Below are 11,873 nucleotides of genomic sequence, written 5' to 3'. Positions count from 1 at the left end.
AGGCAAAAAAAATTATATTTTAGTTTCTGCACCTGTGAGAGAGAATGGTGATATATAGTGTTTAAATTGCATTTAAAAATTCCACCAAGGTAAAAAAATATAACGGTAGAAAAAGAACTAGCTGTAACATTAAAATATTTATAAAAATGTTAGTATTACTAAAAAAATGGAATAAATTTCTTACCTTGAAAAGTGGACAGTAGTGAATGAAGCAAGAAGAAACTCCATGGTATCATTAAACTGAGCTTTCCTACAATGTTCATTTCCGTATGTTATAAAAAGGGAAATGATCCAAATTAATGGCTTTGATTATATGGCATCTTACAACTATGTATTTCTATGGTGTGTTTAAATCCTTTAGAGGTCAGATAAGATAATTGGACTCATCACTTAAAGTAATGCAAAGCAAAAGAGGAAAAGAGTGGGAGGCATCAAGGCTGGCAGCTACAGGAGCTCCGGGAGCCGTGCGGGTGTTGCGCACACCTTCCGGGCTGCATGTCTCTCATTAGCAATGCATGGGAGCTCCTCAGCACCGTCTGTATTAGTTACACTTCCACCAGACCTGCGAGTGCTACTCCCCTGTTGAATTGAATCGGCCCTTTATAACATAGCAGACAATGACAGAAATCTTGCCATGTCATGGTGGTTTGAGAGATCCTTCTGTCGTCACACACCTTTGTGTGCATTGAGGCTTGAGCTGAGGGCTATTCTCTGCTCCTTAGTACAGCAAAATATTTTTGCAGGTCCCTGAAATAATACCACTGTATAAATTATAACTACGTGGCTTTACATATTAACATATTAATACTTCTCTGTCCTGAGAGAGATGAACTCCTATTAAATAATACATCTGGCTTTTTAAGAATATTCTGGATGCCTTTCTGGGTATAGTTTGCCTCTAGCAAAAGAGAAGGCTTCTCAGAGGATAATTATATTTTGGTTTTAATAAATCATATTATGAAAACTTCCTGTTAAGAAAAAGGAGAAAGAAGTCAACAGGGCATAAGGGTTTAATTTCTATTTTTCATTAAAATTAAAAAAAAAAAAAATTACCAAAATTAAAAATTATGTTTTAAAACCAAAGTCTCTTATATGCTTTACCATAATATAAATAGAATAATTGAAAAGGACAGTTTTAAAGATACATATAATGCTACTTGAAATTCCTGCTGCTCATTTTAGTTTGCAAAGCCTATCTTGCCTACCCTCCATTCTTACTCAGAAGTGTTTCATGATAACCTCTGAGCATGCTGTAGAAGGTGTGCTTGGACTCAAACAAAATTTAGAAGCTGATGGCCTCTCTTGGGTAAAAAAATTCTCCCATCCTTTGTTCTAGCTCCTTCTCTTTCCTGTTCCCCAGATGGACAAGAGAAAGCAAATGAAAACTCTGCCTCTCCAAGCATGGACAAGGACCAAACCCTGAGTCCACACAACAGCCAACAGCACTGGGGAAGGTCTGGGATCACTGATGGCACAAGGGTACTTATTACAAACTGATGTGTAACACTGCACCCTCTGTGGAGTATTTAAAAACTATTTTTATTACTGTTGAATCTGAGAAGTTGACATTCCTGTAGTTGGGTTTCAAGAGAGTTTTTGCTTTGCTTTTACTTCTGACTTGCTATGGGCTGTTCCCATGGATTGGCTGTTTGTCTGCAGCTGGAGGGCATCTCTCAGCTCAGTTGCACTTGCAGTATATGACCCAAAACCACTCCACACCTCAAACAGAAGCAAAAGAAGTTAATTCCTAGGCCATATGGACACATTGATATAGTCAGTCACAGACTTTTAACTCTTATGTGAGAATTTGCATAAAACAGACTTTCACCATCTCATAAACCTATTCTCAAGACTGCTCTCGAGATGAAACCAAGCATTACATCTTCCAAATTCCATCACCAGTTACCTTATTGTCAAGATAAGTCTGGTTTAGAAACTGTTGGAAACTCAAGCTCCTTTGAGAAATCTGATCAAGGATTCCTTCCTTTCTCAAAACTGCATTTCTCACCATGCTTCATATGCAGTTGCACAACTAAATTAATGTAATATTAATAGAATGAACTCTTTTGGTTTAACAGTAAAAAAAAAAAAATAAAAAAACTACAACAACAAAAACTATCCAAAATAGCTTTTTTTGTGAGTTTTGTTTGGTTTTGGGGGTTTTTAAAATAATTTTCTACAGTAAAGTTGATATATGTAGTATTTCACAGTTGTTTAACTTCTAATATTTGAAAATAGGCCAAGCTTTATTAGCTGCAAAGGAACTTTTTAAGAGTTAAAAGCAATAGGCTTCATAAAGTTTAGACATCTCAGCCCAAGGCAAGGTAGGAAACAGCAAAGTCCCATGCAGATTGTCAGCTAAGGAAAAAGAATTATTAAGCCAAGTACTCTGAATTGTAACTCAGAGGACTATATCAACAAAGAGATTTTAAAAAATCAAATCAAATTATATCAAGGCAATAACACACAATTATCTACACAAGTGTTAGAATACTCTGACTGGCACCTCTGAAAAACATGCACTAGAAATTGCTTTTGTAAGAAAGCACCACAATACAGAACACACTTGTCCACACTTTAAAAATGCCAGTGTTACATTTTTAAGTTACAGATTTTTTCTTAAAAATTAAATTTAAACATTTCAGTGGTAATATATTTGTACATTGAGGTCAAAATAAATTTTCTCCAAATTTTCTAACATGATGTTTGGGAATACTTAAATTTATATACAGGTGACAATGTTCATCAGGATTATAAAAAATGGATGAGGAAATAACTGCCCTCCATGCCGTGGGCACAAGTTTACCCTGGTTTGAAAATCAGTCCATTGTCATTGTTAACACAACATGGTATTTCAAATGAAGAATTCAGGTGAGGCTGCATTTTGTTGTGCACAGATCATCTTCCTGAGGATTAGCACTGGTGAAAGAAATGAAAGAGCTGGACAATATGAGGTTCTCTTTTCTGAGAACCATCTCCCCAGCTGCTCAAGACCCTTCCTAATGGTTTGAAGATCAAATTCTTACTATTTCTCTGAGGATGTGTTTCTCTGGCCAGAGCGGATGCACAATGACAAGTCCTTGATTACCATCCCAGCAGAATCAGGACATAAAGAGACACTTTTCGCAACACCTTCAAACTTTACAGTAGTTACAGTTTCCCAATGAAGTTAAGCCCTCTAGTGGGTGATCAGTAAGCAACCTCAGAATAAAAATCTTCAGCCATTCAGGCAGACAGCAGCCCAATTCTACAAACATTTCTCATTTACAAAGCAAGTGTGTGGGAGTGACATCACTCTGCAGGATTAATGGGGCATTTTTATAGGATCAGAGTTCAGTTCAGAAAGCATTTTTATTGTGTTAAGAGTCTTCTGGTTGAAGAAATGACTGTAGATATAATCTCTGAATATATTAGTAGCAATGCAAGTGTTATTTTCAGCCTTTCCAGAAAAGAACAGTAAAACAATAATTCGCAATTGTTACAAGCTGTCCTGTGAGCTGAAAAACATCCATCAGGCTTCCTCATAACTGTGAAATCCATCCCTAAGATTACTAGCATCAGGTATTCCATCTCCCCCTGCCTCATTAAGTTTCACACCACCACAAATTTGCATCATCTCTTTTCCTCTCTACCCCACAGATCTAACAGCCAGACAAGGATCAGTTCTGGACAAGCCACAGCATAGGGATATGCATGTGCCAACTGGCAGGCCAGGAAGAATTTCTTAAGCACTAAGTGCAATGAGCGAGCCATTGCTTTTCAGTCACACAGCCAAACAACTAGAGACTCAATCGAAGCTAATTAACATAAGATGCAAGTTTTCACAAAACTCACAGAAATTCAAGTGATCAAATTCAAAGTTAACTCTGCATAACATTTTTTCTTTGGAAAACCAAGCCAAGAGGCTGAGCAGGGCAGTTTTCAGCCCAAGATCTTGGAGTGCAGGAAAAGGGGACTGAGGAAAGCAGACCATGAATCCTACCAAAGACAGGATTCTCGAGTGGACCATCCCATTTGCCTCATGTTAAAATAATCCTGCTATATAAATTGGTGATAGAATATACAACAGTCCACATCGCTTCAACAGCACCATGAGAGGTTTGAATACGAGCATTGCACTCCTATTCAAATCATGGAATGCAGTTATTTCATGGCAGAAACTGACAGCTAAAATGGGGAGATGGATGCAGAATTCCTTTTTTAGAAGGAATTTGTTTGCTACACATTTAACTCTTGAGCAACTGTGAGTATACCTTTAATACTCTCCCTACTGAAAAAGCAGAGACCTTGTGACAAATACTTAACATTAATAAAAAGCTGTAAGCACCTGTTTTATCAGAGCAAAAGGGTGGATTTTAGTATTAGTTCCAATTCCCCAACAAACAGAAGCTGGTCTAACCATGTTGACTAAGTACACTGAAAAACATCCCCCATTAAGCAAAAAAACATGCTAAGAGAAAGCCCAACAAAACCCTCAAGCAAAGGTGCTCCTCAAAATCCTCATACCCTCCAGTCAAAGGTGCTCCTTTGACAATTCCAGTACTGTCATACAAGCACACAGATATTAAAACACCAGTAGCTGGGCTGTCAGTGTCTTAGTCTCCAGTACTTCCAGTTGCACTCCACACTGGCTTACAAACACAGCAAACAGCTCAGGGCTGCACTCACACAGGTTGGATCAGCTTGTATCCACAGTCCCACTTCATTACTTGCATCTCTTCCAAAGGACAGAACGAGTCTTTGTAAGATTCTTGTTGGCCCACCCCACATTTACTCAGAATTTACTTTATGTACCTGGGTAGACAGGAATTGAAACTTCTCCTACATTTAATATGCACATCCTGTGGCCAAAATTTTTTTAAAATTACTTTCCAAATAACTTTTTTCATCCTTTCTTCCTACAAGGCTTTCAAATTGCCTCACCTAGCTCGTAACATATGCAGTTACTTCTCTGGGCTTGTACCGCATGAACATGTGGTTGAAGGATTAATCACTCAGACTTAATCTTAAATACAGTATCAAGGATTTTGTGTTTTAAGTGTTTAGTTTCCTACATTTAGATGTAATAGTCCAGGACTCTCACTGCATTATCTGGTAATGCAAGAGTTCAACACACCTCCCTCCTCTGCCTCCATAATTACTTTGGTGTTGATGTTAACTACCAGAAGGGTAAAGACTGAAATTGGCCATGAACCACTGTGTTGTTGCATGTGCCTGCAAAACCCACGATGCGAGCCTTTTTTATATTTGGATGATCATACATTCATCAAGAGAAGAAAGCTTTTCTTTCCTCCTAAAAATCCTACCTATCTATCCAGAATTACAATGAAACGATAAAAAATAACTGCCATCTACTGTAATACAAAACCTTTTGTGTATCAATCTTGACACACAGTGGAAAAAATCTATTTACCCATCCAAGAAAAGGCAATTTAGAAACATGAAAATTATCAAACTCTTTCGGTTTATTGACTGCCACATGACTAGAGACAAATTTTAACGGTAAGACTTCTGGTAGCGTGCACGAGCACCAGGTCCTCCAAATTTCTTGGATTCACAACGGCGAGGATCTGCAACAAGCAGAGTCCTATCATACTGGATTAGGATATCCTTGATCTCTTTCTTGGAAGCTTCATCAACATCTGTTTAAAAAAAAAAAAAAAAAGTAGCTTAAGCAGTTTCACATGGAACAAATCCATATTAATACTTCTAGCAATAAAAGCTATACTTTCACTTAAAGCTAATAAAACAAAGTTACTTACATTTTTGATAGTAAGCCACCAAAGCTTTGGAAATAGCTTGACGGATAGCTGTTAAAAAAAAAAAAAAAAGATAAAATATCAGTAAGGACTGCAATTCTTTTTAAAATTTAAACACAAAGTGCCAGTTGTCCAAGAAATGTGCTATTTTGTTCACTGCCAAATTGTCCTTTCTCTCAATATCCTCTCCCACATACTCCACATGACCCTTACTTTGGCATATCTCAAGAAACCTGTGCCAAGAGGCCACCCACAGCTCATTTGTCAATTTGTCAGCTGTCAGCAAGCCAAGAAATTGTACAAGGGCTGTCTGATCACCTTCTCTCTGGAGTACTAATGTAACTTCATCTTCTATCTACAAGCAGACAACTTTCAAAATCTTTAAATACGCAGCTCTATGAAATGTCTGTACTTTTGAACAAAGATAAAATTGATTGTGTGTTGGAAGACTAAGGAGGCAAAAAGGACACCAGGATGGTCTGAGTGCTAGAACATGGCAATACAAAAGAAGCCAGCACAGCAACAGTAGTCAGAACTCACACCAGTAATGATAGTAAATGTGAGTAACTGTCAATGTTGTTATGCTTATCTGTCAAAATATTAACATCAGGATTTTGATGAAAATATGAATGTGCTGAAATACATATGGTATTGAGTTTGGGCCTGAAATTTGCCTCTGCCTTCTATGCAGCTTCAGCTCCACTTCACTAACTACATTCAAATTAAGAGCAGAACAAATCTATCCTTTGTGAAGATTAACTCATTTCAACAGCTAATGCAAATATATTCCCAGCCTTCTCTGCAAGGGGAAAACCACCTAGCTTTGCTCATGCTGGAAAGATGCTGCTGAGCAACACAGAAATATATAACTAAGGATATAATTTCAACTGCTAAATTCCTCCTAAAATCCTTGTGCTCAGCTGCATTTGAACTATCCTGTCACTGCACAATGTATTCCCACGCATTTCGTCAAAACTTCATTTTGCTTCACTCAGCTTATTCTGTTACAGTTTTGCACATATAATGTTATCAATATGCCCTTATGAAAAAGTACATTTGCACAGTGGAGAAAGAACAGTTTGGCAAATCACTATTCCAAACTTAAGCCTCTTAAATACGTGGCTGCATTGGGTCTGGCTGAGATGATTTTCTGGGGACAGCTCTCCATCTGGTTTGTGCACTGGCTGAGCAGTGCCTGCACAGCATCAAGGCTGTGCCTACAACCTAATCTCCATCCCTATTAGGCTGGGAGTGGGCAAGATCTTGGAGGAAACATAGCCAGGACAGGCCGATATAAAAACTGACCAGAGGGGATATTCCATACCAGAGAATGTCTGCTCAGCAGTAAAAGCAAAGGAAGAGCAATTACTACAGGTATTGAGGCCCCACTTCCTGGGAAGTGGCTGATGGAAGTGGCTGCCTGCTGATGGAAGCCTTTTGATTTCCTTTGCGTCAGTGCACTGCCTTTGCTTTTGCTTTATTCACCCTGACCCAAAGGTTTTTCCACCTTATTTTCTCCCTCTCTCCATAAAGATTAGGATAGGAGTGATATAACAGCTTTGTGGGCACCAGGTATCCAGTCCATGTCAACTCACCACAGTGGCTTTACCCATTGCAGCCCACACCAGAAATCCCACCAAAACCCTTACCATAGATTTGTGCTACGTGGCCACCACCCTTCACACGGACTCTGATGTCAACACCAGCAAACCGTTCCTTCCCCAGGAGGAGGACAGGTTCAAGCAGCTAGGAAACAAAACACACAAAAAATTCATTTGTAATGAGGATCAGAGCTTTACCAAATGTGATTATGTTATTGAATCTTCCAAAAAAATGGAGCTTTGACTTTAAAAGCACACATCCAGGTCAAGCACACCTCCGGGAGAGTTCTTTGGCATTTACTAGTGCTATTGTTATTTACTGAGGTCTTTGGTTTATTTAAATTTCAAATATCTTAATAGCAAAGCACATGTACACTGGAATCAAGAATAAGAGAACAGTTTAACTAGAATACCATAATCACATACAAAAAATAAGTTCATTGAAACTGAAGACCTCAAGTAATTTTTAAGTAGTTTTCTTCACTATTTATTATACTTTAGAGTTATCTAAACAGTTTCAGATTCTGTCAGAGTTGTTCATTCGCCATTGTATAAAGTTGTACTTGAACTTTTTAAAAAGAGGGCTTTAAGTCACTTATTTCAGTTTAGAAAGTAGATAGATACTGCAGAAAATGCTTCACATTAAAGAAAACTTAAGTAAAACCCCCACCACAGAAGTGCAGTTTACTGAATTTTCATAACAGCATCTATATTTTAGATTAGCAACCAAACATCCGGTATTTTCAGTGGGACAATCCCCTTGTCTCCAGTGCAAAGCAACTACATGTATGAAGGGAAAGCAGGGCAGAGGCTAGGTGGATACTTACTTTATACTGCAGCGTTCTGGGCTCAATCATTTCCAGAGGTCTTCCATTAACTTTAATAAGGCCATTCCCTCTCTTGCAGTGGGCAACAGCCGTTGCAGTTTTCTAAAAATATTAACACAGCGTTTTAATTTTTTGCACAAGCAGCAGGAACTTCAATTTCATTTTAACAATCGAGCAGCCTTAGCCTTATGCCCCAGACTAACACTATGCACTAAATGAAACAGTATCACTCCTTACCCCTTCAGGTATAATCACAGTATTAAAACAGAATCTAAATAAAAGTTTCAGTGTTCGAGATTTAGCTGTGTACGAAAGCAAAACTCCTCCGTTCTACAACACTATAGTTTTGTGGCTAGTTTTGTTTTAAGGCGTGTATCGTGAATTATTCGAGACGCTGCATTCCATCCAACAGGGCGAACTTTACCTTCCCACCACCTCCCTCACAACGTGGCCTTCCGATGCCGGTAGCGGTAAGCCAGGCCGCTGCGGACTGGAGCGACAGCGGCGGCCACTCCCAAGACTCCGGTGAGACCACCCAGCCCCAATCCCGAGGAGAGCAAACCCTTCCCCACAGCTCGGCAGCGCCCCAGGCACACGGAGCGCTTCGGCGGCCACGCAGCGGGACACGTGGCTGCCCGCGGGACTGTCCCCGCCGCCCTCCCGCGGCCCAGTCCCGCCGCACGGCCCCGCCGAGCGGCTGCGGCCGAGACACCGCGAGCGCGCACGGCCCAAAGCGCGGCCCAGCCCGGGAGCGAGGAGCAGATGGTGCGGGCCGCCAGGCCCGCGCCTCACCTTCCGTCCGAAGACCTGGACGCTCTGCAGGGGGCCCTTTGCCGGCATGGCTGTTCCTGCAAGAGAGAGCGAGCGGCGTGAGCGCGGGCGGGCGGGGGCGCGGGCGGCGGCGGCCGGAGCGCCCCGACACTCACCTGACGGCGGCGGCGGCTCCGCGAAAAGGCCGCACGGGGCTTCCTGGCCTCGGATCAGGGGCGCCGAGCCGCAAAGCACAACACCGCCGCTTCCGGCAGCGCGACAGAGCGCGCGGCCGCCCCCGCCCTGCCTGGCGCGCTTTGCGGCAGCGCGCGCCCCGCCTCAGGCTGCGGGGCGGGCTCGGGGTGGAGCGCGATCGCGGAGATGGACAGGGGCTGATAGCGCTGCTCACAGCGCTGCGCACTGCCGGGCCCCAGCGCCGGGCAGAGCCCCGGTGTGCTTCTGCTGTAAAGAGAACTAAACGATGCCGTGCCCGAAAGACTTACAAACGCACTTTGAAACTCCATAGCTTTTGTAATTTTGAACTCTGGTAAAATTGAGAAGATGAAGCATTAAACCTTGTATTCGCTTCTAGCGCTGTATACTTGACACATTCGGGCAATGCCTTACACCCACTTAAATACTCAGTGAGATTTATATTTGAGATCAACTCAGAGTTCTCCTTAGATTTAGTGCACTCAGGGAACCCCATCAAATTTGTCTTCTGTCTCCGTTTTTTTCTTGTTTAATATCTGTCATAAGGCATGGGATTTAAGTAACTTTCAGACTGAAAATATTTTACTTCTAATGTGCTAGTATTTAGTATGCAAAATTTTCTAGAAGGACAAAGAGAGAATCTGTTGATGATGTGAGGTCACCCTTAGACATTTGAAATGATAAGAGATTTAAATTACTGTGATGAATTAGAAAATTGACTGCTCAAATGAAACAATCAGTTCCTTTGTCTTTAGACAGGATTTTAAATACTGAACGTTAGTCATCAGTCATGTGAGGATTTAAACAAGCACTTAGCTTTATGCAATTTGAGTGATTAGTTCTGTACAAGTGAATAGGGCTGTGCAGAACATGTAAGATTTAGCACATCTCAAACCCTCAATTGTACAAAGCTTTAACATGTGATCCAAAAAGTGATTTGTTTTTTTAAGGCTGTGTCCTAAGGAACAGTGTGTGTGCAGTCAGACGTGTCTATGATCCAGTCTTTCTCTGTCATCAGAGGAAGGGGAATGGTCACCTTGTTCACCAGTTTCAGGTAGTTCTTGAAGATGAGTGGAAATTCCAGAACCAATTTAAGTTTTACCTATTTGGTGAAAATAGGTGGCTCAGCATAAGAAATCTTTAACTTGCGCAATGAAAGCAGCTGCAGGAGCTGAAATATTAAGACATTATAAAACCTTTATTTAGGTGAAAAAGAAAAAACATAATACCCAATTAACCCAGTTAGACGAGAAAGTTCAGCTAAGACTTATGATCAACCCAAAGGTGAGCCATTAGTAATTCAGTTTTGTTGGGTGCCCAGAGAACTTTTAAAGAAAAAGAAAATAACTCTTAATCTATTTCCTATGTGGAAATTATCTAAGATCTGTCACTGAAGACCTGTGTTTTAATATGAATTAAATAGATTATTTTAAAATGTTTAAAACTTACATTTTGGGAGCATGCTTTCTTAGGTTCATCAAAATTTATCCTCATCTGGGTGTTCATCTGCCACATGTTCTTCCTGTAATTGAAAACAATCATCACAATCAGAGGAGCCTGTATGAAAACCAAGGATATGCCTACATACATGTATCTTTCTGCCTTCCATCAGCAAAAGAAGACAATAACCAACATACAGTGATAAGTTTGCCTGGAAAATAAGGTTAAACTCTTTGTGCTCTTCATTCCCTTTGCTTTCTAGTATAAAAACAGGAATAAGAGCTAAGAGGTTGTAGCTGTCGTATTGTAAGAGATAATTGGAACATGAATGGAAAAGAAACCCCTCAGATAAGATACTATACTTTTACAAAAAGTCCCAGCATTAACAATATCCCTTTTAAAACAGGGATAAAATAGTAATGTATCTCAGATTTCAAAAGGAACACATGGTAAGAATGTCCAAGCACCACCTACAAACTCTTGTGTTCACATTTTTATTTGTGAAATAATGAAATAGTTGCACCTGTGGAATGTAAGTCATTTATTTGGTGGCCCTTTTTTTTTTTTTGTTAACCTGATTTTGCACCAGTGTGAGGACTTCTTTAGGGAATAATCAGACCCAGAAAAATTAAGGCATGTTTGCTGGTAAACCACTGAGCAGAAAGATCATCTCATTAAAAAGCTGGCAGGTTTGTACTGATCTAGATCTAGGCATTTTATTATTTCTTCATAGAAGGAAAACTATTTGGATTTACTCAAATGTAATCACTTTATTTCACAGTCATTCTACATTCTACTAAGGGATGATGTGTTGTGTATCTTTGTAGCAGCAAGATTCTCACAACTACCAAATGGTTTACATGGGTATTTAGTGAGGCTTTAAGGGATTGAGAGTCTCACTACTTGACCTCCTCCACTGGGGCTGCTTTGACCTCATTGCAGGCTATGATGTGAAGTGATGCTGTGACCTGCTCATCTCCCACGGACCAGCCACAGGCAGTGCTGCTTTCAGTTTTCTGGAAACAGTGAGGGTATGGCAGCAGAATGCAGCACTGTAAGGAATGTCTCTGACAGCATCTCCAGCTGTTTATTCACTTTTGTGAATATTCACTTTTGTGACAGAAGCACAAACCTTGTGTATGTAACATGGCTCCACAGGGAGGAAGGCTGGACAGGAATGACAGGAGATGGACAAAGGTGAGCTGAGCAGAGCCAGTGAGTTGGGCTAAGGAGAGCAGCATTGAATCTTTCCTTGGAAATTTGACAATGTGGAGCATATGGAA

The 11,873-nt window shown here is 40.4% G+C and overlaps 1 protein-coding gene across 1 annotated transcript; it reads right to left on the bottom strand.

The window, feature by feature from the left end:
* Window positions 1–5,443: 5,443 nt before the first annotated feature.
* Window positions 5,444–9,213, bottom strand: RPS16 (ribosomal protein S16). Its single transcript, XM_079303224.1, has 6 exons — window positions 9,114–9,213; window positions 8,980–9,035; window positions 8,188–8,289; window positions 7,409–7,505; window positions 5,763–5,810; window positions 5,444–5,642 (listed from the first exon to the last, which is right to left on the bottom strand). Exons 2-6 carry the CDS (start codon window positions 9,025–9,027, stop codon window positions 5,497–5,499), a joined length of 441 nt encoding a protein of 146 aa, XP_079159350.1. The 5' UTR covers window positions 9,028–9,035; window positions 9,114–9,213; the 3' UTR covers window positions 5,444–5,496.
* Window positions 9,214–11,873: the final 2,660 nt, after the last annotated feature.

The sequence above is a fragment of the Erithacus rubecula genome (assembly GCF_903797595.1).
Source record: "Erithacus rubecula genome assembly, chromosome: 4".
Taxonomy (NCBI): Eukaryota; Metazoa; Chordata; class Aves; order Passeriformes; family Muscicapidae; genus Erithacus; species Erithacus rubecula.
Note: the sequence above shows the minus strand (reverse complement) of the source record. Positions and strands in the feature narration are given on the sequence as shown.

Excerpts from the sequence above, each read along its gene's own strand:
- RPS16 (XM_079303224.1), bottom strand. The coding sequence starts at position 9,027 with ATGCCGGCAAAGGGCCCCCTGCAGAGCGTCCAGGTCTTCGGACGGAAG. Across the intron at positions 8,290-8,979 it reads TCCAGGTCTTCGGACGGAAG|AAAACTGCAACGGCTGTTGC; the intron begins GTGAGGCGCGGG and ends TAATATTTTTAG. Across the intron at positions 5,643-5,762 it reads GGTGGCTTACTATCAAAAAT|ATGTTGATGAAGCTTCCAAG; the intron begins GTAAGTAACTTT and ends TTTTTTAAACAG.